At 44.9% G+C, this 26659-nt stretch overlaps 3 protein-coding genes across 3 annotated transcripts in view; 1 reads left to right on the plus strand and 2 right to left on the minus strand.

Annotated features, from left to right (window-relative positions):
- Positions 1–1344: 1344 nt before the first annotated feature.
- si:ch211-207l14.1 (histone H3.v1) lies at positions 1345–8047 on the minus strand. The gene is made up of 4 exons (XM_061716237.1): positions 7476–8047; positions 5126–5350; positions 4616–4714; positions 1345–3308 (listed from the first exon to the last, which is right to left on the minus strand). The coding sequence occupies exons 1-4, from the start codon at positions 7788–7790 to the stop codon at positions 3201–3203; spliced, it is 747 nt and encodes a 248-aa protein (XP_061572221.1). The 5' UTR covers positions 7791–8047; the 3' UTR covers positions 1345–3200.
- Positions 8048–10198: 2151 nt separating this feature from the next.
- On the plus strand, positions 10199–22436 carry LOC133425143 (zinc finger protein 74-like). Its single transcript, XM_061715824.1, has 10 exons — positions 10199–10302; positions 12548–12729; positions 14562–14630; positions 16009–16095; positions 17113–17211; positions 17654–18090; positions 18881–19028; positions 19781–20351; positions 21034–21489; positions 22219–22436. Exons 1-10 carry the CDS (start codon positions 10299–10301, stop codon positions 22434–22436), a joined length of 2271 nt encoding a protein of 756 aa, XP_061571808.1. The 5' UTR covers positions 10199–10298.
- Positions 22437–24386: 1950 nt separating this feature from the next.
- The window catches only part of f2 (coagulation factor II (thrombin)), a 43644-nt gene continuing 41371 nt past the window's right edge, over positions 24387–26659 (minus strand). Inside the window, exons 13-15 of the mRNA XM_061716223.1 lie at positions 25881–26059; positions 25703–25773; positions 24387–24646 (exon numbers count right to left, since the gene is read on the minus strand). Of these exons, the coding sequence (XP_061572207.1) occupies positions 24494–24646; positions 25703–25773; positions 25881–26059 (403 nt within the window). The 3' untranslated portion in view covers positions 24387–24493. The remainder of the gene's footprint in view (positions 24647–25702; positions 25774–25880; positions 26060–26659) is intronic.

A 26659-nucleotide genomic window follows, 5' to 3' on the forward strand; every position in this document is an offset into this window, starting at 1 on the left:
TGACGTTTTTGTATCGCGAAATTTCGTGGCAGGATATATCGTTACACCCCTATTAGATAGTATGAAGTGACAATCACACTCCAGCAGGAGTGAATAAAAGAAACAAGCTAATTTAAAACTTGTGAGAAAAATATCTCAACTAAATAGTCACCTGGAACAAGATTTGTAGTTGTGTTTTTTGTAACAAAACATAAAGACGGAACTTTAGTGGATTTCCTAACCAGTTTCAAGCTTCACACTCAGGGGTTAATTTGTGCCGGATCCTGCCGGAACAGGATCCGGCACCTCTCGATTTTGGCCTCCCTGCGTTCCGGGACTTATTTGGGCAGATCCGGCACCTCTCGTATATATATAAAACAATAATAATATAAAAAAGTTTTTTTTAATGTATAAAAAATAATTATATGCATAAATTCATTTGCAGAACAAATCCCAAGAATTTCATGTTGTTTATAAAGATTTAACGTCATTTGAAAGAGTCGGAGATTTGTTGATGCTATGAAAAGATGGGCCAGCAAACCGCGCCCCTGACCAAAAAAAACTTGACCAAACTGGAAATTTGCTGGATCTGGGGAGCAAGCAGCGAACGGTTGCTGTGTGGATTATGTTCTCACTACAAATAAAAAAACGGGCTGAAGCCCTCCAAAATTTGATCTCAGCCCCCCCAAAATTAAGAGGACATTTTTCCCTTTCCAACGATACCAATATTGTGTTTGTACAATTTAAAACTGCGTTATTTTGGGGTTGATGCAGCCGCGTCTCTCTACCTGCAGTCACTGCACTGTGTCCAGCAATGTCCCGTCCACAGCTCCGTCTGATTGGTTACACACAGAGACAGGCACGGGAAACAGCCAATCAGCGGTGAAGGCTGTGCATGCTCTGTGAGAACAAACAGAGGAGCGGAGAATAAGTTTAGCCGGGTAGAGAAGCTCCGGAGAGGATATCTATGTTTCCAAGGTAAGTTAAGGCAGCAGACACCCTATTATTGTTATTCTAGCTTTCCAAAGTGCACCAGATTGATGCATTTAAATGGATTATGCTAAAAAAAATTCCCGGGGGGGCGTCGTCTTCTATTCGGGGTCTAGACGTTATACCCATCACAACGCTAGATGATGCCAGATATCTGTAAATGCTGAACTGAACTCCCCAGGACAAAACTACGGAAGAGAATCAGGACCAGGCAGGAGAAAAATATTTGAGAGGGGAAGATTGTTTTTTATTGTGCACTTCGAGAAAAAAGTCGAAACGTCCAAAAAAAATTGAAATGTCGAGAATAATGCTGAAGTACAATTTCGAGAAAAAAGTCGAAATGAACAACGGAACAAACAACAATGGAACCAACAATGGGGAGAGTTTGGTCTTTATTCAGCTCAGACATGAAAACAGGGAGAAGCGCTAAGTAGGACATGATGGACGGATGAGGAAACCTAACAAGAAACATCACACAATACACTAAACAATCAACAGACCAATCAAAAGCCCCCAATCATAGATAAGTGGTTTCTGTACTTTTACCTGATGAGGTAATAAAAACTCTAACTAAAGGCCACAGAATAACATGTGCACCGAGAATATTGAGGTTGTAGTAAGTATGTATGTAAATAATACATTTTGCAAGTACAGTCAACTTAATTGTGTTAAGTTTACTTTATTTATCAAAATTAATTTGACTTTAAAAAGAAAAAAAAAAGAAGAAAAAAAAGGAAAAAAGAAAAAAGGGAAAAAAACAAAAGAAAAAAAAGGAAAAAAAAATTAAGTTGACTTTACTTGCAAAAATTAAGTTCACTTTACTTGCAAATGAATTTTGTACATACTAAAAATTAAGTAGTTTATACAAAGACTAGTCTTTCTTGATCTACATAAAAATCTTGTGCGAAAAAGTCGCCTTAATTTTTTGAAAGCAGATCAAGCCAGATATTTTTTCCTGTGGTTTCTACTTAAACAAATAAAGCATGTTTCATCTAAACGTTGGTCAATCTGCCCAATAGATTAAAACTGTTAAAGGAAAAGTAAATATGTTGTTTGTGTGTAAATGAAAAGATTACTGGGATTACAGAAATACTGCTGGTTCAGGAAAAAATGCACAATGTCTTGTGTTTTGAACAAATGGAGATTAAGTTCAAAACTAGATGTATTCATGTAAAGCAACAAACTTCATTTTAAATTGTTAATATCACAGATTTAAATATGTTATATTTACATGTTGGGATTAGTTCCCAGACGTCTCAGGGAACTTTGATTGTTGGGGATTGTTCCCAGACGTCTCAGGGAACTTTGATTGTTGGGGATTGTTCCTGGACGTCTCAGGGAACTTTGATTGTTGGGGATTGTTCCTAGACGTCTCAGGGAACTTTGATTGTTGGGGATTGTTCCTAGATGTCTCAGGGAACTTTGATTGTTAGGAATTGTTCCTAGACGTTTAAGGGAACTTTGATTGTTGGGGATTGTTCCTAGACGTCTCAGGGAACTTTGATTGTTGGGGATTGTTCCTAGACGTATCAGGGAATTTTGATTGTTGGGGATTGTTCCTAGATGTCTCAGGGAACTTTGATTGTTAGGAATTGTTCCTAGACGTATCAGGGAACTTTGATTGTCAGGGATTGTTCCCAGACGTCTCAGGGAACTTTGATTGTCGAGGATTGTTCCCAGACGTCTCAGGGAACTTTGATTGTTGGGGATTGTTCCTAGACGTCTCAGGGAACTTTGATTGTTGGGGATTGTTCCTAGACGTATCAGTGAACTTTGATTGTTGGGGATTGTTCCTAGACGTATCAGGGAACTTTGATTGTTGGGGATTGTTCCCAGACGTCTCAGGGAACTTTGATTGTTGGGGATTGTTCTTAGACGTCTCAGGGAACTTTGATTGTTGGGGATTGTTCCCAGACGTCTCAGGGAACTTTGATTGTTGGGGATTGTTCCTAGACGTCTCAGGGAAACTTGATTGTTGCGGATTGTTCGTAGATGTATCAGGGAACTTTGATTGTTGGGGATTGTTCCTAGACATCTCAGGGAACTTTCATTGTTGGGGATTGTTCCTAGACGTCTCAGGGAACTTTGATTGTTGGGGATTGTTCCTAGACGTCTCAGGGAACTTTCATTGTTGGGGATTGTTCCTAGATGTCTCAGGGAACTTTGATTGTTGGGAATTGTTCCTAGACGTCTCAGGGAACTTTGATTGTTGGGTTTAGTTCCTGGACGTCTCAGGGAACTTTGACCCGGCTGGAGCTCCAGTCGACCGGCTGAGGTGTCGACACCTGAACGTGACAGGTAGGACACGACTGCTTCCTCCACAACCACTCCTCGATGCACTGGAGAGAGAAACAGACGTATAAAAACATATACGAAACAACTCATTCAAATTATTGCACTGCAAAGAAAGAGAGAGAGCAGGAGTCAAAGGGTTTGGTTTGGTCAGTCTTGTCTCTGCAGATTCACAGCTGCTTCGTTGTTTGTGATCTTTGTGGTCATTCAAAGTCCTTTTTTATGGTTATTTGACTGACTAACGTATGACGTCAAAACTCTCTTCAAGAGCAACGTGATGGTCTCACTTTTGGAGCATCTGGAGTTTCCGTCGAGGACCTGAGGTTCGTCTGACTTTCTCTCCTTAAACTCGACAAAACCTTTGATCTTGATAACAGAGCGTTAACTCTGAAGAAGGAACCCGCTGGTTTGGGGTTAGGGTTAGCATTTGGGGAAAGGGTTTGGGGTTACATTTAGGGTTTTGGGTTATTTTGGGGTTAGCATTTTGGTTTAGCATGGGGGGTAAGGGTTTTAGGTAGGGGTTTGGGATTTGGGGAAAGGGTTAGGGTTTTGGGTTAGGGTTTGGAGTAAGGGTTAGGGGTAAGGTTTGGGGTGAGGTTTAGGGTTTGGGATTTAGGGAAAGGGATAGCATTTAGGGTAAGGGTTTGCGCTAATCGTTTGGGGAAAAGATTTATGGTTAGGTTTAGGGTTTGTGGTAAGGGTTAGAGTTTAGGGTTAGCTTTTGGAGTAAGAGTTTGGGATTTGCGATTAAAGTTTGGGTTTAGGGTTAGCATTTACGGTAGGGTTAGGGGTTTGGGGATAGGGTTTATGGTTAGGGGTAATGGTTTGGTATTTGGGGTAAGGGTTAGGGTTTGGGTTTACATTTAGGGTTTTGGGTTAGTATTGGGGTTAGCACTTTGGTTTAGCATGGGGTAAGGGTTTGGGGTTAGCATTTGGGGTTAGGTTTAAGGTTTAGTGTTAGGGTTAGCGTTTGGGGTAAGGGTAAGGGGTAAGGGTTTTTTGGGGATTTGGGGTAAGGGTTTGGCGTTTTTGGTTAGGGTTTTCGGTTGGGTTAGGGTTTGGGGTTAGAGTTTGGGGTTTGGTCGTTTATGGATCACCCTCCATCTTCCATCTTGTGGGGCTAGTTTTACCTCCTTGTGGAAGGTGTGGCTGCAGGTTTGGGGTTAGAGTTTAGGGTTTGGGGTTTGGGTCGTTGATGTATCTCTCGGTGTTCCGGGTTAGCGTTAGCGTGGTACGGTAGCGTGTTTTACCTCCTTGTGGAAAGTGTGTGTTTGTGTGTGTGTGTGTGTGTGTGTGTGTGTGTGTGTGTGTGTGTGTGTGTGTGTGTGTGTGTGTGTGTGTGTGTGTGTTTTACCTCCTTGTGGAAAGTGTGTGTACACTCCAACTCTCTGGTTCCGCCAGATCCTTGATGGAGGTCGTTGTGACAGATCAGACACACACTGTAGGCATCGCTCTGCAACACACACACACACACACACAAACAAACAGACACAAACAAACAGACACACACACACACACACACACACACACACACAAACAAACAATCAAACAAACAAACAAACAAACAAACAAACAAACAAACAAACAAACGTTTCTTTTACTGAAAACATCTTCACAGCAAACAGTTTAAGTGTGAGTTCCCTCTGGGATAAATCTGGGTTAGCTGGGTTAGCAGATAGCTGGGTTAGCTAGGTTAGCAGTTAGCTTCTCTGATCCGGTTGGTCCAAATAGGACAGGCAATTCTGGGCCCATGTCTTAATTAGGTTCACTTTTATGAGACATTTCGACTTTTTTCCCCCCATCTATATCACAGATCGGCCTCATGCTAGCAGCTAGCTGCTACCTGCTAGCCCCGTTAGCTCACCAGCGACATGACGTTGCGTCTCCGGAACAGCGCCCGTCTCTCGGGCGGCACGGCCTCGGGGATCGTGGGTATGAGGGATGACCTCCGCTCCAGCGGAGGAACCGCCGCCTCCTGCGGAGACGGGAGGAGCCGCCGCGACGACGTGCGTCGCAGCAAAACCCTCGCCGACACCGCAGCCTGCGTGGACGAGTGGAGACGGGACAGCTGCATCGCCGACAGGGTGGACTGGAGACAACGGAGACAACGGAGACAACGGAGTTAACGGAGACAACGGAGTTAACAGAGACAACAAAGACACTGGAGAGACCGGAGAGAACGGAGACACTGGAGAGAATGGAGACAAACAATCCAGGGTCAAAGATCTAGATCTGGAGTCCCTCTACCGACCGCTACGATCCAGATCCAGACCTGGATTCAGGTCCCTCGCACATGCAATTTTCACCAATAAAGGTCAAGGACTCAAAACTATGACACCACCATGAGTCTTTATGTCAAACCATTCAAAGGTTATGGCAGAAAGTAGGAACTATCACATATGGACCAATCAGATGAAGGGTGGGCGCGCTTTTTGGCGTCTATCGTCGCCACGGTAACGCTTTTGACAGAGAAAAGTAATGCCCATCGTCGCAGGATGGAGACGCACATTTTGATGTATAACACACCTGGGTGCACGTTACGGTTCGGGCCGTATTAACTGCCGAAGAAATGGCATAAATTGCGCTAAAATTGCACAATTAATTCAAAATAGCCAACTTCCTGTTGGGTTTGGGCCATGGCGCCAAGAGACTTTTCTTTAAGTTGCGACATGATACAGGTGTGTACCGATTTTCGTGCATGTACGTCAAACCGTATCGTGGGGCTTGAGGCGCAAAGTTTTCTAGGGGGCGCTGTTGAGCCGTTAGGCCACGCCCATTAATACAAACCATGAAATATCATTTATCACATTAAAATGAGCATAGTTGAATATCTCAAAAACCGTAATAGCTAGCATGATGAGACTAAAATATGTTGTAGTACAACGCGTCCCGGGTTTGTCAATGTTGTAATGATGTCTGTACGATAAACCGTTGCCTAGCAACAAGCGTCCAAAATTAAAATTGAATTTATTTTTAAATTGAAAGTTAAATATCGCAAAAAACGTAATAAGTAGCATGATGAGGTTGTACGGTCCATTAGTGCCAATCGGGCCGAGTGTTTGTAAATCTGAACGATGTCTCTATGATAAAGTTCGGCCGAGCAATAAGCGTCCATTGTGGATTCATACAAACAGAAGGGGTCTCAGCCCATCTCTGCTTTTTACCAAGCTATGGGGGAGAGCAGAGGGGAGTCAACCCTCTATATAAAAGCAAAATGGGAAGCAGAACTAAAGATCCAAATACAATAGGATGAATGGTACCACATGTGCGAGACACAATGTATGTCCACAAACTCATTAATTTGGAGGGAGTTCTGCTGGAAAAATCTAACTCGATATTTTATAACACCAAAAATAAAATCTAGACAACTTGCCACACAACAAAACTGCTGGAGACTGAGCGGGAATGTGGAGGCAGACCATGCACACATCTTCTGGAACTGTACAAAAATTAAAATATACTGGCAAAATGTAAATTTAGTAGTTAAAAATATTTTGGGATATGAAATCCCAAATACTTGCCCAGTGATGTATCTTGGGAATATTGTAAAGGTTGTAACGAGAGAAGATCTGTATTTGACTAAAGTGTTACTTGCAGCAAGTTAAAAGGCAGTCACAAGAAACTGGCTCAATGTAAATGCCCCGAAACAGGAACAGTGGTTGGAAATTGTCCAGGAAATTTGTGTTATGGAAAAATTGACATATCTTTTAAGGATCAAAGAGGATGTGTTTGAGAAGAACTGGGAAAAATGGAATACTTACATGAGACGTAACACCAACTAAACAAATGCCGAATGGAACAGTGGACTGAATAAAGGATCATCTCCAGACAGTTTGTTTTTGTTTTTGTTAATGTTATTATTATTGCTATTCCAATATGTAATTTGTTTGCTGTATTGTTTTGTTTGTTTCCTTGTGAAAAAATAATAAAAATTTAAGTTTTAAAAAAAAAAAGAAAAAGAAAATGGCCGACTTCCTGTTGGGTTTGGGCCATGGCGCCAAGAGACCTTTCTTTAAGTGGTGACATGATACAGGTGTAGCGATTTTCGTGCATGTACGTCAAACCGTATTGTGGGGCTTGAGGCACAAAGTTTTCTAGGGGGCGCTGTTGAGCCGTTATGCAATAGGGCCTTCGCACTGTAAGTGTTGGGGCCCTAAAAAAGCCATGTTTAAACCCTCTTGTGTAGATGTTGTTGTAGATATTAGTTATCTTACCGGGCAGGGCAGCGAGGCCCGGCGGGCCAACCGCGTGGGCGCCGCCGGTACCGGCGGTTCGATGCTGATCCGGCTCTCCGGCCTCCCCGTCCTCGACTCCCGTTCCTCGTCCTCTTCGCTCTCCTCGTTCTTCTTCTGCTGCTCGCCGGCTCGGTACTTCAGCATCCAGGCGTTGAAGATCCGGGCCCCTTCCTCGTCCTCCTCCTCCTCTTCCTCCTCTTCCTCTCCCTCCTTATCCTCCTCTTCCTCCCTCAGGGCAACCAGCTCTTCGGCCTCCGACAGATCCTCCTCCTCCTCCTCTCTGGCTGGCTCCATGCTGACGATACGCTGGTGTTTCTGTGAGGTTTCTAGGCGTTTAAACGGCTAAATCAGGGTCAGGGTTGGTCGTAGACGTGAAGGAAGGCTCAGGTCGGAGGAGGAAGAGGAAGAGGAGGAGGACCAAGAGTTCTCCGTCCTCTTCAGATCCATAAAGCTCCGTAAAGATCCATTAGCTGTTCCTCGTCCTCCTCCGGCTCGTTTCTGCTGCCGGTGCTGCTTTTGCCCTGAAGTTAATCCTCCAGGAGAGGAGGAGGAGGAGGAGGAGGAAGATTACACCTGCTTACTGGATCTGTGTCACAGGAGCTGAAAACTGCTGTGACTGGCCGTGTCATTGATCTGGTCCAGGGTTAGCTAGGCCGCTACAGGCCGCTAGACGCCGACCCACATCTCCAGAGAGAAGCTCAACAAACGTCTGAAATCAGACCCAGATCTTCCTCGCTGCCACAAACACATGTTTACGAACACACACACACACACACACACACACACACACACACACACACACACACACACACACACACACACACACACACACACACAGACATCTAGTCTGATGTTGACTGGGATTTGGGGTTAGGTGAAAGGTTTGTGGATGATGTGGTCCTGTTCGACCAGAACCAGGTGGAGGATACGAGCGGCTGGGATGAGGTTCCTCTGAAGGATGGATGGATAAGAATAATAATAACTAGAAAATTTCATGAAATTTTGATATGGGCATGCCCTACTGCCCATTCGTCCCCTCTCGCTGCTTTGGTTTGGGGCTGTAGTGTTTGTGTTCGGGGTGGTTCTATGTCAGTTTGAGGTGTTTACGGTTGTATTGCATTCATTCCTGTGCTCCCCACAGGGGGTGTGGTTTAGAGGTGGTAAAAAACCTTTGGGGATGGGCCCGTTTGGCCTGGATTTTGACATAAAATTTCCTTAAATCACAGCTTATATATATGTATATGTATATATATATCCATCTGTAAATATCCGTCTGTTATCTTTTTCATATACTAATATCTTATTATTTATCTTTATTCTTCTTCTTCTTCTTATTATTATTATTATTGTATACCAGTTTACTGTTTATAGTGTTTATAGTGTGTTATTATTATTACTGTGTTACTACTTTTTTCTATTGTTGCCTCTTGTTTTTGCACTATCCCCTTTGCTGCTGTAAACTGCAAATTTCCCCTCTGTGGGACTATTAAAGGTTTATCTTATCTTATCTTATCTTATCTTAGCTTCATGAAATTTGAATATGTTGAAGTCCACAGCGTGCCGAGTCGGGGAAACAAAACCGTCAAAACCGAGTCCGATAACACCACCATGACTCTTTATGTCAAACCATTCAAAAGTTATGGCAGAAAGTAGGAAATATCAAATATGGACCAATCAGATGAAGGGGGGGCGCGCTTTTTGGCGTCTATCGTCGCCACGGTAACACTTTTGACTGAGAAAAGTAATGCGCGTAGTCGCAGGATGGAGACGCACATTTTGATGTATAACACACCTGGGTGCACGATACGGTTCGGGCCGTATTAACGGCCGAAGGAATGGCATAAATTGTGCCAAAATTACACAATTAATTCAAAATGGCCGACTTCCTGTTGGGTTTGGGCCATGGCTCCAAGAGACTTTTCTTTAAGTTGTGACATGATACAGGTGTGTAGTGATTTTCCTGCATGTACGTCAAACCGTATTGTGGGGCTTGAGGCACAAAGTTTTCTAGGGGGCGCTGTTGAGCCATTAGGCCACGCCCATTAATGCAAACCATTAAATATCACATTTTTCACCAGGCCTGGTTTGGTGCAAAATTTGGTGACTTTTGGGGCACGTTTAGGGGGAAAAAAGGCCCTAATTTCAATCGTAACTGGAAGTTACTCGTGTCATTTGTTGATGTTTTTTTCCAGGATTCTGATTGGCTAGCATGACTTTATCTTCTCGTTACACTGCCCCCTGTAGGTTTGGCTGCTCATAGCACCTTAACAGTGTATATAATGATGGTATTTTTCAAAACATAGAGGGGGAAATATCCATTTTTGTAAATACCCGACTACGTGTGAACGTGGCCTAAATATCTCCAGACGAGATAGTTTAGCTGAAGCTTGTTATTTGCTTTTATTCAGACAAAGTGGGTTAAACACAGTTCTGGACTTGGTTTATTTTTACTATTTTTAGTCTCCAAAACAACATCCAGGTTTATTCCAAAGGTGTTTGTGAAAAGATAATTAATTATTGTAATTGTCTTGGCCTGGAGCTGAAGATGAGGAGGTGGAACGAGGTGATCTTCTTCTCCTAAGTAACCGTTAATCATCCTCACCTTCTCTCACCCCGGCGGGGCGCATGCGCACCTCGGCGGGGCCGGGAAACACGTGCTGCCGGCGCATGCGCACCGCGGCGCGGGTTCCATGTCCGGGTTAAGAGTTTCCCCCCCAGCATTGTGATTAGCCGTTAGCTCTTAGCTGCGGCGTTAGAGCCTAAAAACCCGGTTTTACCCGGTATTTGTGCGGCGGCGGCGGCATGGGTGAGTTTTAACGGATCTTTCTGACCCAAATTCAGCTGTTTTACCCGGAAGCAGTGCCGGTTTAATCCGGTTTCAGGAGCCTCGGCCCGGAAGTCCCTTCAGAAAACAGCCGATTTAAGACTTCCGTCGTTTATAAATGTGTTAAACCTTTTGTAAAGGTTTAATTGCCGTCTGGTCCGAACCGGGTGTGGTTTCACTTCAGTTCGGCGTGTTTGTTACACGTCGGTAAAGTATTATATTTGTAAAAATGACCTAAAACCCCGGCGTTGGTGGAGCCGTTTGTTGACATGAGTCAGAACCAGAAACTCCAAAAACTGGCTGGTGTAATTTCAGGGAGAAGTGAGATAAAGCTAAATTATAAAGCTGTTATAACCTAGACCACTTCAGACAGACAACGACTTAATATAAAAATACAATCTTTATTTGGAAATTCAATGGATAAAAAGACAAATGTAATATAAGCACGTTATCACAATATATACAGGGACATTAGAATATTGTGATTTTCTGTAATGCAATTACAAAAACAAAAATGTCATACATTCTGGATTCATTACAAATCAACTGAAATATTGCAAGCCTTTTATTATTTTAATATTGCTGATCATGGCTTACAGCTTAAGAAAACTCAAATATCCTATCTCAAAAAATTAGAATATTCTGGGAATCTTAATCTTAAACTGTAAACCATGATCAGCAATATTAAAATAATAAAAGGCTTGCAATATTTCAGTTGATTTGTAATGAATCCAGAATGGATGACATTTTAGTTTTTTTAATTGCATTACAGAAAATAAAGAACTTTATCAAAATATTCTAATTTTCTGGGACAGTCCTGTAAAGTTAATGGACAATAAAATAGACAGGTTGGTACAATAACAGCAGCTTTAACGTGACCAGGTCTAAAGCAGTGACCACTCAGGACAACTCTGTGTAAAACATCAAAATAAATACCATTAATAAACAGCGATCACTTGAGTTTGAGTTTCTGCCGATCACGATTTTCCCCGATCCGATCACTTTTTTTGGCTCCCGATACATTTCCGATACTAAAAAATAAAAAGGACTAAAACTAAATGATCCCAGGTTTCTTTTCTTGTCCATTGGAAACACATTTATTTCAACAAATTATCAGCTCTGGTACCACAAAATGTAAAAACATGAAACTGTAAACTAAAACAAAAAGTGCAGAATAGTGCAATAACAAAAATAAATAAATTTAACTTCAAGAGAGGTCGTTGAAACTCACAAACACAAGAAAATTAGAATACTTTTGTCTTAACCTTAGTGCAACATTCTGAATGAATGAATGAATGAATGAATGAATGAATGAATGAATGAATGGATGAATGAATGAATGAATGAATGAATGAATGAATATCAGCAGCTTAATGAACATGAACAGATAGAACATTTCACTATTCAAACATTAAACCGTGTTAGTTTCACTGACTTCGTCAAATGCAACAATATATAAAAGGATTTAATATCTATTAAAAATATTAATAACTAGGTTTGTCCTGATACTTTTTTGGCCGATACCGATGTTTTGAAAATGCCGTGATCGGGCCTGATCGATATAAAGATATAAAGATATAAAGATTCTGGGCACGCCTGGCCCTGCTCTGGCCCACACACCAGAAAAAAGTCGAAATGTCGAGATTAATATTAAAGTACAATTTTGAGATATCGAGAAAAAAGTGGATGATATCCACTGATCCCGTTTCCATGCCGACACCGTTTCCATGCCGACACCGTTTCCAAACCAACACCGTTTCCGTGCCAACAGGTCCCCCCCACCTCCCCGTCTCCTCCCTGCGTCTCCTCGTCCCCCCCCTTGTTGAAAAAAGTTGAAATTTTGATGAAAAAGTTGAAATTTTTATGAAAAAGTTGAAAATTTGAGAAAAAAAATTGAAATGTTGAGAAATAAAGGCGAAGTTTAGTGGAAAAAAAGGCGAAATGTTGAGAAATAAGTTGAAATGTCAAAAATGCACGAAAAAACGCACGCACGCAATGGTGGTTAATGGTGGTTTTATGAGCCTCCACTGATCCTGTTTCCATGCCAACAGCCCCCCACCTCCCCGTCCCCCCCTGGTCCTGGTCCTGGTTCTGGTTCTGATCTTGTTTCCATGCCAACACCCCCCCCCCCCCCCCCCCCCCCCTCCCGGTCTCCTCCCTGCGTCTCCTGGTCCCCCCCCCCCCCCCGGTTCTGGTTCTGGTTCTGATCCTGTTTCCATGCCAACAGCCCTGCGTCTCCTGGTCCCCCCGCTCCGTCTGCTGACCGGGTCCGTGTGGCGGGTTCTGCAGCGCCGCAGCGTGGGCCAGTACGGGATGCTGGAGGACTTCGTCTCCATGGTAACGGAGGCGGCACCGGACCTGCTGACGGACCGGCAGAGGAGCCTGATGCTGCTGGCGCTGCGGGCCAAGGTGGGTGTAGAACCAGCAACCTGATGCTGCTGGCGCTGCGGGCCAAGGTGGGTGTAGAACCAGCAACCTGATGCTGCTGGCGCTGCGGGCCAAGGTGGGTGTAGAACCAGCAACCTGATGCTGCTGGCGCTGCGGGCCAAGGTGGGTGTAGAACCAGCAACCTGATGCTGCTGGCGCTGCGGGCCAAGGTGGGTGTAGAACCAACAACCTGATGCTGCTGGCGCTGCGGGTTAAGGTGGGTGTTGAACCAGCAACCTGATGCTGCTGGCGCTGCGGGCCAAGGTGGGTGTAGAACCAGCAACCTGATGCTGCTGGCGCTGCGGGCCAAGGTGGGTGTAGAACCAGCAACCTGATGCTGCTGGCGCTGCGGGCCAAGGTGGGTGTAGAACCAGCAACCTGATGCTGCTGGCGCTGCGGGCCAAGGTGGGTGTAGAACCAGCAACCTGATGCTGCTGGCGCTGCGGGCCAAGGTGGGTGTAGAACCAGCAACCTGATGCTGCTGGCGCTGCGGGTTAAGGTGGGTGTTGAACCAGCAACCTGATGCTGCTGGCGCTGCGGGTTAAGGTGGGTGTTGAACCAGCAACCTGATGCTGCTGGCGCTGCGGGTTAAGGTGGGTGTTGAACCAGCAACCTCCCGGGAACTGGTCCTGGGACACACGGGTCTGGTAAAGATACTAGGGGTGTAACGGTACACAAAATCTCGGTTCGGTACGTACCTCGGTTTGGAGGTCACGGTTCGGTTCATTTGCGGTACAGTAAGAAAACAAAATGCAAATTATAAACGTGCTAGTTGTTTATTACACACACACAAAATAACATTGGCTCTACGTGTGCCGGCACTAGGACCCAGCGGACGCATGGTGTGTGGTCCGGCTGTGTTTTCCTTCATGCTTCCCTGCAGCGTCTCATGCAAACACAAACACACGGACCTGCAGAAACATTTCTTTATATCATGTTGTCTGTCGCCCGCCATATTTTTTCTTTTTTTGGCCGGCGCCATAGTTGGCTGGCTACAAACTCTATACATCCCATAATGTATAATAATATGCCCGCGCTCTCAGCAGCGGTACTCGCATCGTTAAGGCTGATTTATGGTTCCGCGTTACACCAACGTAGAGCCTACGGCGTAGGGGACGCAGCGAGCGGGCGTACGGTGCACGTCGCTGCGTACCCTACGGCGTAGGATCTACGTCGATTTAACGCCGAACCATAATTCAGGCTTTACTAGGCAACGAAACAGGTTGACTCACGTTGCAGAACAGCGCTGCAGAGGCTCCTAAACGTAAATGATCAAACGTAAATGACGCCAGGCCTAAACAATGGTAGGGGAAACACTGGACTTGTCACAATTATGTGCTTAGCTCTTTAGTTCTTCATTAGTTAGTGCTTTTTTTTTTAATCCTAATACTTTCTCGGTGTGAGCGCAACTGCATGTGCAGCTGCAGCAGCGCTCTGCTCCACAACGTGCGGTCCTCTACTTAATATGTCCGTGTGGAAACTCGTTCGGTACGCCTCCGTTCCGAACCGAACACGCTATACCGAACGGTTCAATACAAATACATGTACCGTTACACCCCTAAAAGATAAGGGTTTGGTAAAGAAAGACACTGGTCTATCATCGGCGTAGAGAAGTTGTCCGGTTAAGAGTTACAAGGTAGCAGCAACTCTTTGCCGGACCAGAAGAACCGGTTCCGAGGTAGCAGCAACTCCCAGAACTCCGGTTCTCAGCTGGTCCCAAGTTGAACGAGTTGTGAACCAGAACCAGCTCTGGAACCGGTTTGGTGGGAAAGGCGTCGTCTTGTGTCCAACAGAATCTATGTTTTATTCTCCAGATGACGCTCAGCGACCCGGATGATGTTCCCGCCCACCTGGAGAGGATCCGGGCCATCGCCACGGCAACGGTAACGACTCGCTAACGAGTGACTGGGAACGATTCAGATTCAGAAAACTTTATTCATCCCCGAGGGGCAATCGCAGGACAACTGAGCAGCAAGACGTTGAAAATATCAAATAGAACAAGAAATAAAATAGAATAAAATGAACAGATAAATAAATGGAGCATGTCTCGTTATGTACAAAAAATATATATAAATATAAGAATGTGGGGGGGGGGGGGGACTCTGTGGATGTGGGGGATGAGTTTAGCAGCTGGAATTAAAGAGCAGGGTAGCTTTGGGGACAAAAGTGTCTCTCCTCCTCTCAGTCCTGCAGGCAACGCAGCGCAGGCGCCTCCTGGAGGGGAAACACTGGAATGCAGGGTGGAGTATGTGGGAGGGTCCTTCATGATTTTATCTGCCTGGCTGAGGGCCTGCTGGTTGAAAACCACAGACAGAGTTCTGACCGGCAGGCCGATGATTTTAGAGCATAAAGATGCTCTGCAGTCTGTTCCTGTTCTGGTGCTGAGGGAGAGGAACCAGCAGGAGAAGCTGAGGGAGAGGAACCAGCAGGAGAAGCTGAGGGAGAGGAACCAGCAGGAGAAGCTGAGGGAGAGGAACCAGCAGGAGAAGCTGAGGGAGAGGAACCAGCAGGAGAAGCTGAGGGAGAGGAACCAGCAGGAGAAGCTGAGGGAGTGGAACCAGCAGGAGAAGCTGAGGGAGAGGAACCAGCAGGAGAAGCTGAGGGAGAGGAACCAGCAGGTCATGGAGAAGCTGAGGGAGAGGAACCAGCAGGAGAAGCTGAGGGAGAGGAACCAGCAGGAGAAGCTGAGGGAGAGGAACCAGCAGGAGAAGCTGAGGGAGAGGAACCAGCAGGAGAAGCTGAGGGAGAGGAACCAGCAGGAGAAGCTGAGGGAGAGGAACCAGCAGGTCATGGAGAAGCTGAGGGAGAGGAACCAGCAGGAGAAGCTGAGGGAGAGGAACCAGCAGGTCATGGAGAAGCTGAGGGAGAGGAACCAGCAGGAGAAGCTGAGGGAGAGGAACCAGCAGGAGAAGCTGAGGGAGAGGAACCAGCAGGAGAAGCTGAGGGAGAGGAACCAGCAGGAGAAGCTGAGGGAGAGGAACCAGCAGGAGAAGCTGAGGGAGAGGAACCAGCAGGTCATGGAGAAGCTGAGGGAGTGGAACCAGCAGGTCATGGAGAAGCTGAGGGAGAGGAACCAGCAGGTCATGGAGAAGCTGAGGGAGTGGAACCAGCAGGTCATGGAGACGGTCATGATGCTTTCCAGGAAGGCATAGTAGAAAGTGGGAGGAGCTTATTGGGAAGGAGGGAGGAGCTTGTTGGGAAGGAGAAGAGAGTGAGACATGAATCTGCAGCTAACGGCTAGTCTGTTTGTCTGTCCTTTAGCGTGACGAGGACGTTAGCGGCTGCTGCTCCGCTCTGTCGGCTCTGGCCAACCGGCTGAGTCCGGCCGACACGCGGCGCCTCCTGGAGGTGAGTGTCGGTTCCACCGCCGCCGCCGTAGCATGTCGCCTCGGCGTTCCAGCGCCGTTTGTTGAGCTGCATTTTGTAATAAACGTCCAAAATGTAATAACTTTGTCATTTAATTTTGTGATAAAGCTGCATTTTCTTATTGCGGCTTTAGTAATTGCATTTTGAAAAGATTATTATAAAATTAATTGGAACTTTTTTATTTTCTAGGAAATGTAATAACTTTTACATTATGTAATAAAACCTATTATTGTTGTTTGTTTAACAATGAATTTATACAAGAGTGACTTTTTTGTTTTTCATGCAATTTCCCAATAAATCTATGTATAAAACTCTGAATATAACTTTAGTTTCCTATTAGAAGTTTGTAATTATATAGGCCAATAACAAACTAATAAACTATGATTTAGAATTGTTATTACATAATTTCTCGACATTTCGACTTTTTTCTTGAAATTTTGACTTTTTTCTCGACGTTTCGACTTTTTTCTCGACGTTTCGACTTTTTTCTCGACATTTCGACTTTTTTTCCTTTTTTTATTTTTTTCTTCTTTTTCTTTTTTTCTCTTTTTTTTCTTCCTTTTTCCTTTCCTTTTTAATCTTGACATTTCGACTTTTTTCTCGACATTTTAACTTTTTTCTCGATGTTTTTGACTTTTTTTCTCAACATTTCGACTTTTTTTCTCGACATTTCGACTTTTTTCTCGACATTTTGACTTTTTTCTCGACATTTAGACTTATTTCTCGACATTACGACTGCACCATGTTATTACATTTTCTAGAGAATAAAAAAGTTGCAAGTGCATTTATTTAATAATCTTCTCGAAATGTAATAATTTATTACATAATGCGGCAAAATGTATTACAAAATGCGTTGGGGCAGTTTATTACAAAATGCAGCAGTTTATTACAAAATGTGGCTTTATTATTATAGGAAGGAATAAATGACAAAGTTATTACATTTTGGACATTTATTACCAAATGCGTCTCAACACCGCGGTTCCTCTGTTTTTCTTCCAGGAGGTTTTCGGCCAGGGCTTCGACTCCGCCCTGCAGGCCCTGGTGGAGGACTTCCTGTCCAGGATGGAGCAGCTGCTGCCGGTTCCAGACTTCAGACAGGTCGACAAAAACGTTTTCTGTTTTAACAGAGCAGATTTTTTTTCTTTAAAACTTTTCTCTGAATTCTGAGATAATTAACTCGTTAATTCAGAAAAACAGCAGATTTTTTTTTTATATCAAGTGAATGCAATACGCTTCCGTAGAAACGATTTTAGAATCAGAAAATTGATTTTTTCAACCCAGGCCTAGCGGTGTAGCCTTCATGCTAAACATAATTAAAAAAAAAAAACACTTTCCAATAAACGTAATTTAAAAATAAACACTTTCCAATAAACGTAATTTAAAAAAAAAAAGAATTACACAAAAAAAAAACACTTTCCAAATTACGCAATTTTAAAGCAACAAAACGCTTTCCAATTAACATAATAATAAAAAAAAACTCTTTCCAATAAACGTAATTTAAAGCGGTGTAGCCTTCATGCTAACCTAACCGTGTCCCCAGGCGGCCTCCCTGCTCGACGGCGCCCCCTCTGTTCTGGAGGACTGTCTGCAGGAAGTGAACAGTAACGACCTGAAGGAGCTGCTGACCAATCAGAGCTGCGGGGGCGGAGCCACAACCGCCGGTACGACCAATCAGAGCTGGGGGGGCGGAGCCACAACCGCCGGTACGACGACACCAACCTCGGAGAAGCTCCTCCTCTCCGCCTGGTCCCACCCCCTCCTGGCCCGGCTGACCAATCCTGAGCCTCCGCTGGCCGAGGCTCCGCCCCCACCCCAGATGGAGGTGAGGACGGAGGCCGAGCCGGAGCGGCTCCAGGAAGCTCCGCCCCCCCAGGCCGAGGCTCCGCCCCCGGCCAAGCCAGAGGCGTCCAATCAGAGCCCGGCGGCGGCGGCTAGCGAGGACGGTCCGGTGGCTCAGGTGGATCCGGACCTGGACAGGTGAGACCCGGTTCCCTCTGTTGTAGGGGTTTGGTTTTATTTGATTTTTATTTTTGTACATGTAAAAAACAACACCTCAAGAGAAGCTAAGAAAACAAAACAAAGAATTTCGTCCTTTAACACTTTATCTTAATTTACATGTGCAAAAAAGGAGTAGGAAGAAGTGTAAACTTATTTAATCCTACTGTCATTCACTAATCATTTAACGCAGGGCTCGTCAACCCGCGGCTCTTTAGCGCCGCCCTAGTGGCTCCTGGAGCTTTTTCAAAAATGATTGACCTTTCTTTTTCTTTTTTCTTTTTTTTCTTCTATTTTTCTCTTTTTTTAGTCCTTTTTCCTTTCCTTTTTAACCTCGATATTTCGACTTTTTTCTCGAAATTTTGACTTTTTTCTCAACATTTCGATTTTTTTCTCGAAATTTTGACTTTTTTCTCGACATTTCAACTTTAATCTCAACATTTCACCTTCATTCACGAAATTTTGACTTTTTTTCTCAACATTTTGACTTTTTTCTCCACATTTCAACTTCACGAAATTTCGCCTTTTTTCCTCAACCTTTCAACTTTATTCACGAAATTTTGACTTTTTTTCTCAACGTTTCGACTTTTTTATCGACATTTTGACATTTTTACTGACGTTTCGACTTTTTACTCAAAATTTCGACTTTTTTCTCGACGTTTCGACTTTTTTCTCAACATTTTGACCTTTTTCTCTAAATCGGTTCCCTCTGGGTTCTCCAGAGTCCAGATCCGCAGGGAGACCCGTTAACGCCGTCTGTTTGTCCCGTCAGGACGGACGACGCACCTGGAGACGCCGCCGGCCAATCAGAGGACGGGTCGTCCTCCCAGGTCAATCCCCTCCACACCATTTCCCACAATTCCCAGCGTGTTGCTCACCGGTGTCCTCACTGTGGGAAATGTTTCATCTACCGCTCTCAGGTGAGAGGCCGAGCCGGTGTCGTAACGATGTCGTAACGATGTCGGAACGATGTCGTAACTAGGGATGGGCACGATTGATCCACGATCGATTACTGATCGTTAAGAATTTTGTCGATCATGTGAATTTCTTATCGATCGAAACAGGGGGGGAATTTCTTATCTCCCCCTGTTTCACGAAATTTCGCTTTTTTTCTCAACATTTCAACTTAATTTGCGAAATTTTGACTTATTTCTCGAAATTGTACTTCAACATTATTCTCGACACTTCGGCTTTTTTCTCAAAATTTTGACTTTTTTCTCAACATTTCAACTTTATTCACAAAATTTTGACTTTATTCACAAAATTTTGACTTTTTTCTCGAAATTTCAACTTTTTTCTCGAAATTTCAACTTTTTTCTCGAAATTTCAACTTTTTTCTCGAAATTTCAACTTTTTTCTCGAAATTTCAACGTTTTTCTCGAAATTTCAACTTTTTTCTTGAAAATTTTGACTTTTTTCTCGAAATTTTGAGTTTTCACGAAATTTTTACTTTTTTCTCGAAATGTTGACTTTCCTCGAAATTTTGACTTTTTTGTCAACATTTCCAATTTTTTTCACTTTTCCACTTTTTTCTCGAAATTTCCAATTTTTTCTGGAAAATTTCCACTTTTTTCTCGAAATTGTACTTCAACATTAATCTAATTAATCGAATGCTCATCCCTAGTCGTAGCTGGTTTTAAGGTGATTAAGTTGTTTGTCGTTGCTACTGCAGGTGATCCGACACCTGCGCAGCAACAAGTCCTGCCGCTCCGCCGTTAGCAGCGGTGCGACGACCCGGCCGAGTCCCCCGGGAACCCCTGGTACTCCGGGAACCGCGGGAGCCCCTGGTACCCCGGACGGGGAGCCCCACCCCCCGGACACAGAGCCCCGCCCCCCAGAGCCCCCCGAGCCCCGCCCCCTCCGGACTCTGGCCTGCTTCCAGTGCGGCGCTGCGTTCGCGTCGCGGGAAGAGCTGCTAGCGCACCGGCGCAGCCACCAGGCGCGGCCCGTGTTCCGGTGCGGCCAGTGCGACCGCGCCTTCCGGCACCTGTCCAGCCTGACCAACCACAAGCAGACGCACCTGGACAAGGACGGCTACGTCTGCGGCCGCTGCCACCGCGCCTTCGCGTCGCCGCAGGAGCGCGACGCCCACCGGCTGCAGCACCGGCCGCCCGACCTCGCCTGCAGCGTCTGCACGCAGACGTTCGGCTCGCAGACGCTGCTGCTGCGACACCTGCAGACGCACGCCGAGGAGGGCGTCGCGCCGCGCTACAGCTGCCGCTTCTGCGAGCAGAGTTTCCCAGGTGAGATACGAGATTACGGAGGAACCTGGAGGTCCGTACGGAGAGATGCACCGATCAATCAGCCGCTAAGGCATTTTGCCGGAAATGCCGCTAAGGCATTTCGACTTACTCACGAAATTTCGACTTTTTTTCTGGACATTTTGACCTTTTTCTCGAAATTGTACTTCAACATTAATCTCGACATTTCCACTTTTTCTTGAAATTGTACTTCAACAATCCTAAAGTATAATCCCAAAGTATTTGACCAAACTACAAAACAATAATCCAGTTGCAACAAAACCAAAGCATTCAAAACCTCCTAACATCTAGAGATAAAAATTTGGAAATTCTTCTTTTCTCAACGTTTCGACTTTTTTCTCGACATTTCAACTTCCTTCACAAAATTTCAACTTCATTCACCAAATTTGGACTTTTTTCTCGACATTTCAACTTTATTCACAAAATTTTGACTTTTTTTTTTCAAAATTTTCGAATTTCTTTTTTGAAATTTCGAGATTTTTTTTCATTCTGCAAAGTCGAAATGTCGAGATTAATGTTGAAGGATAATTTCGAGAAAAAAGGCAAAATTTCAACTTTTTTCTCGAAATTTCAACTTTATTCACAAAAATTTTGACGTTTTTCTCAACATTTCAACATTAATCTCGATATCTCGACTTTTTTTCCCCAACGTTTCTGTCTGCAGGCGTGACGCAGCTGCGGATCCACCAGCGCTCGCACGCGTCGCGCTCGTTCCGCTGCGACCAGTGCGGCAAGTCGTACGGCTCGCTGACGGGCCTGAGCGCGCACCGCGCTAGCCACGGCGCCGACAGCCGCTTCCTGTGCCCGCAGTGCGGCAAGCGCTTCAAGACGCGCGACGGCCTGGAGGGCCACCTGCGCGGGCACCGCGGCGAGCGGCCGTTCCGCTGCCGCTTCTGCCCCAAGACCTTCACGGCGCTGGCCGGCCTCAACGTGCACGTGCGGCGCCACACCGGCGAGCGGCCGTACGTCTGCGCCGTGTGCGGCAAGGGCTGGCCGTCCGGCGGCGACCTGCAGAAGCACATGCGTACGCACACCGGCGAGCGGCCGTACGTCTGCCAGGAGTGCGGCAAGGCCTTCTCCATCTCCTGCCACCTGACGGAGCACCGGCGCATCCACACAGGTGAGACCGGTCAGGTGACCTCGGCCCGCGCCGCCGGCGTTTGTTTTATTTAGGATCCCTATTAGCATTAGCAACAGCATTAGCTTTTCTTACTGGGGTCCGACATACACACAACACACAAATAAATCACCATCATTCTCAGACATAAATAGAGAATTAAAAGTTGAAATGTCGAGAAAAAGTAAAAATTTCGTGAATAAAGTTGAAATGTTGAGAAAAAAGGCGAAATTTCAACTTTATTCACCAAATTTCGAGTTTATTCTTGAAATTGTATTTCAACATGAATCTCGACTTTTTTCTTGACATTTCGACTTTTTTTTTAAATTTCGCCTTTTTTTTCAAAATTTCGTGAATAAAGTCGAAATTTCGCCTTTTTTCTTGAAATTGTATTTGAACATTTAATAATATCGACATTTTCAACTTTTTTCTCAACATTTCGACTTTATTCACCAAATCTTAACTTTTTTCTCAACATTTCAACTTTATTCACGAAATTTTGACTTTTTTTTTAAATTTGAACTTTTTTCTCGACATTGTACTTCAACATTAATTTCAACATTTCAACGTTATTCATGAAAATGTGACTTTTTTCTCGACATTTTGACTTTTTTCTCGACATTTCGACTTTTTTCTCGACATTTCAACTTTTCTCTCAACATTTCAACTTTTTTCTCGACATTTCAACTGTTCTGTCTCCCCCCCACCCGTTTCCTGTGTCCCCCATTCCAGGGGAGAAACCGTTCAGCTGCCCCGAGTGCGGGAAGTGTCTCCGGAGGAAGTTCGACCTGAAGAAGCACCTGTTGTCTCACAGCAGCGTCCGCCCGTTCGCCTGCAGCTGCTGCAACAAGAGCTACACCCGGCGGACGCACCTGAACCGGCACCTGCTGACGCACCGGGGGGGGGAGGGGCTGAGTGACATCACCGAAGGGGAGGGGGAGGCGGCTTAGTGACATCACCAAGGGGAGGTGGCTTAGTGACATCACCCAGGGGGAGGGGCTTAGTGACATCACTGAGGGGAGGGGGAGGCGGCTGAGTGACATCACCGAGGGGGAGGGGGAGGCGGCTTAGTGACATCACCAAGGGGGAGGGGGAGGCGGCTTAGTGACATCACCAAGGGGAGGTGGCTTAGTGACATCACCCAGGGGGAGGGGCTTAGTGACATCACTGAGGGGAGGGGGAGGCGGCTGAGTGACATCACCGAGGGGGAGGGGGAGGCGGCTTAGTGACATCACCAAGGGGGAGGGGGAGGTGGCTTAGTGACATCACCCAGGGGGAGGGGCTTAGTGACATCACCGGCGGGGAGGGGGAGGTGGCTTAGTGACATCACTGAGGGGGAGGGGGAGGCGGCTTAGTGACATCACCCAGGGGGAGGGGCTTAAGTGACATCACCGAGCTGAGGATCCATCGTCCTGCTTCGTCTTCTCAGGTCCTACAGGGACTCCTTGTCTCAGATGTGAGACTTGGTGCCGTCAAACCCAGGCTCCGCCCCCAAAAGTGGGCGGAGCTTGAACCAGGAAGCAGGACTGGATCTGTTTTTGCTGGAAAACCTTCATGTTTGTGAGACTTTCTGCTCCTCTGGATCCGCGGATGTTGAGATTAGCTCTGCCCACTTTAGAGATTAGCTCCGCCCCTTTCGAGATTAGTTCCGCCCCTTTAGAACTGTTTATAACTGTTTAAAACTTTGTTTAAAACTGTAACATCAGGAAAATAAAGGTACCATATTTTCGATTGCTGTCACATTTCAACTTTTTTCTCAAAATTGTTTTTCAAATTTATTCACTAAATTTTGACTTTTTTCTCAACATTTCGACTTTTTTCTCGACATTTCAACTTTTTTCTCAAAATTGTATTTCAAAATGAATCTCGACATTTCGACTTTTTTCTTGAAACTTCGACTTTTTTCTCGAAATTGTATTTCAAGTTTATTCAAGAAATTTCAACTTTTTTCTGAACTTTTGCGTCTTTTTTCTCTACGTTTTGACTTTTTCCCGACGTTTCGACTTCGTCTTCTCAGGTCCTACAGGGACTCCTTGTCTCAGATATGAGACTTGGTACCGTCAAACCCAGGCTCCGCCCCCAAAAGTGGGCGGGGCCAGCGGGCCTGGGCGGAGCTTGAACCGGTGCGAGCTGGTTCCTGAAAGAGGAACCAGGAAGCAGAACTGGATCTGAGCAGCTGGAAAACCTTCATGTTTGTGAGACACTTTCTGCTCCTCTGGATCTGCGGATGTTGAAATTAGCTCCGCCCCTTTAGAGATTAGCTCCGCCCACTTTAGAACTGTTTATAACTGTGTTAAAAACTATGTTTATAAATGTAGCAAAAGGAAAATAAAAGGACCATATTTTGATTGTAACGTTCTCATTTCATCCGAGCCGAGAGACGATCGTTGGAGGATATTTTTTTTTTCTCGACATTTTGACTTTATTCACGAAATTTTCACTTTTTTCACGAAATTTCGACTTTTTTCCGGAAATTGTATTTCAACATTAACCTCAACATTTCAACTTTATTCACGAAATTTTGACTTTCTTCTCGAAATTTTGACTTTTTTCTCGACATTTTAACTTTTTTCCTGAAATGGAATGGGAGGAGGGGGAGGCGGCTTAGTGACATCACCGAGCTGACAAACACCACCGGTCCAGTTCGATCCATTGTCCTGCTACGTCTCCTCAGGTCAAACCCAGGCTCCGCCCCCAAAAGTGGGCGGAGCTTGAACCTGGAAGCAGGACTGGATCTGTTTTTGCTTTTGACTTTTTTCTCAACATTTCAACTTTATTCACGAAATGTGGACTTTTTTCAGAATCAGATCAGGTGCAGGTCTTCGGTACCAGAACCAGTACCAGTAATAGTACTAGTACGATATTCAGGTGGAGGTAAATGAGACCAGAGAGCAGGTGGCAGCAGTTATGAACACAAACTTTATTAGCATCATGTTGTTTACAGGTGGACAGGAAGTGGGTGGGGCTATCCGCCCTGTGGGCGGGGCTAGCCTCGGTGGGGGCGGGGCTAGTCGTCGTCCCCGCCCACCCTCTCGATCACCTTCCTCATCCACCTTCCCATCCGGAACAGGTGCGTGTAGAAGCCGTACTTCCCGTCGCGGTCGCAGCCCTCGCCCCACGACACGATCCCGATCTGGTACCAGCGGTTCTCCAGGGGGTACTGGGGGTTAAAGGTCAGAGGTTAGAGGATCTGGTACCAGCGGTTCTCCAGGGGGTACTGGGGGTTAAAGGTCAGAGGTCAAACGATCTGGTACCAGCATGGATCTATTATAAAACTGGATGTGATATCAAAAATGGCCGCCCATTCATTTCAATGCATTCTGCTCAGCCAGCCAAAAATCTCTGACTTCCTGGTTTACTTCCGCATACACGGGCCCATAGAGCATGCTCAGTTGAGTCACCTCCCATCATGCCCCGGGGCAATGACCCGTTATTAATATAATATGTATTAATATCATATATTAATTAATGTATATTATTACATGTATAGTATTACATATATTATTAATGTATTAATATAATATAATTACATAATATATATTAATATAAACATCCATGAATGCACGGACACGGCAGTGACGTCAGCCGTGACGTCACGCCCAGAAAGAGACTTTTCTTTGACTTTTCTGGCCGTTATAAAACATTTTTGACATTTTCAGACCGACAGATTAGGAGAAAATGAACTTTGTTTGAGACCTGTCTCTGTCTGAGCAACACACTCTCGCGAGATTTGGCTCTCATCGTTTTCCCATCGGATAAAATGAAGTTTAAAACTAAAATAAAACTTGCTTCTTTGCTTAATAATACTGTTATTTTTATTATTTAAGTCTTTTTGGAAGGGAAAAAAAGAATATTAGACTGATCCGATGATCTTGTACTGGGTGGGCAACCACGCCCACTTAGGAGACTCCCCCTCCCAACGGCAGGAAGTGCTGCTGTTACCATGGTAACAACTCCCCCTCCCAACGGCAGGAAGTGCTGCTGTTACCATGGTAACAACTCCCCCTCCCAACGGCAGGAAGTGCCGTGTAGCTCTGAGTAGTACGTCCCAATTAATGCATTACTGATATTTACTCAAAAGTGTGCCGAACTTGAGTATTTACTGTTCATTTTGGACGCACCACTAGTCTTCTGGCCTGTTGTTGCTGGAACTTCCAAGTATTAAAATAAATAAATATAATAAGTGCAGATTAGCGGTGGCGTTGGTTCTTCTCACCTTCATCACGAACGGTCCTCCACTGTCGCCCTCGCAGGCGTCGCCACGTTCTTTATCTGTGGGTTTGAAACCTGAAACACAGACAGAGGACTGAATATTCTGATTCCAGCAGTCCTACAGAGTCCAGCTCGGTTCTGGTTCTCGGGGATGTTTTAAACTCAGATCAGGGAGGTTTTACCGGCGCAGAACATGTTGTCGGTGATCCTGACGGACGTGGACCTGACGCAGACGTCCTGCTCCACGATGGGCAGGTGGATCTGCTGCAGGACGGTGGGAAGGTTCCTGGACGACGGGTTCCACGTCTCCTTCAGGTTCCCCCAGCCGGTGACCCGGCCCTTGAAGCCCTCCGACATCAGACTGGAGAAGAAGAATGTTGTAACGTAATACATGACAAGAGGAGAAGAAGAACATCAGACTGGAGAGACGGAGAAGAAACACGGCAGGTTCAGAGAAGAACCTTTTTTCTCTCTTTTTTCCTCCTTTTTGTCCTTTTTTCTTATTTTTTCCCCTTTTTCCTTCCTTTTTTTTCTTTTTTTTCTTATTTTTTATTCTTTTTTCCCTTTTTGTTATTTTTTTCTCTTTTTTTCCTTTTTCTTTTTTTCCTCCTTTTTTTCCTTTTTTCTTATTTTTCCCCTTTTTTCCTTTTTTCTTTTTTTTCTTATTTTTCTTTTTTCCTTTTTATCTCCTTTTTAATCTCAACTTTTTTCTCGACATTTCGACTTTTTTCTTGAAATTTTGACTTTTTTCTTGAAATTTTGACTTTTTTCTCGACATTTTGACTTTTTTCTTGAAATTTTGACCAGGAACCAATGACCTAAAGAGGCTACGATGTTTAGAGCAGTAACATATTGGAATAAACTTCCACCACATTTAACCATGATAAACAATAAAGCTAGATGCAAAAATAAATTAAGAAAAGCAGAACTTAGCAAGGGATGCCTCTTGTCAGAGCTTATG

The sequence above is a fragment of the Cololabis saira genome, chromosome 24 (assembly GCF_033807715.1).
Source record: "Cololabis saira isolate AMF1-May2022 chromosome 24, fColSai1.1, whole genome shotgun sequence".
In the NCBI taxonomy this organism is placed as follows: Eukaryota; Metazoa; Chordata; class Actinopteri; order Beloniformes; family Belonidae; genus Cololabis; species Cololabis saira.

What these genes read in the sequence shown, in the direction of transcription:
- si:ch211-207l14.1 (XM_061716237.1), bottom strand. Translation starts at nt 7,790, where the DNA reads ATGGAGCCAGCCAGAGAGGAGGAGGAGGAGGATCTGTCGGAGGCCGAA. An exon ending in GGGCCTCGCTGCCCTGCCCG is followed by an intron (nt 5,351 to 7,475) that starts GTAAGATAACTA and finishes CGTTGTCTCCAG; the next exon opens with TCCACCCTGTCGGCGATGCA. An exon ending in GACGCAACGTCATGTCGCTG is followed by an intron (nt 4,715 to 5,125) that starts GTGAGCTAACGG and finishes TGTGTGTTGCAG; the next exon opens with AGCGATGCCTACAGTGTGTG.
- LOC133425143 (XM_061715824.1), top strand. An exon ending in GGGCCATCGCCACGGCAACG is followed by an intron (nt 14,631 to 16,008) that starts GTAACGACTCGC and finishes TCTGTCCTTTAG; the next exon opens with CGTGACGAGGACGTTAGCGG. An exon ending in GTGGATCCGGACCTGGACAG is followed by an intron (nt 18,091 to 18,880) that starts GTGAGACCCGGT and finishes TTGTCCCGTCAG; the next exon opens with GACGGACGACGCACCTGGAG.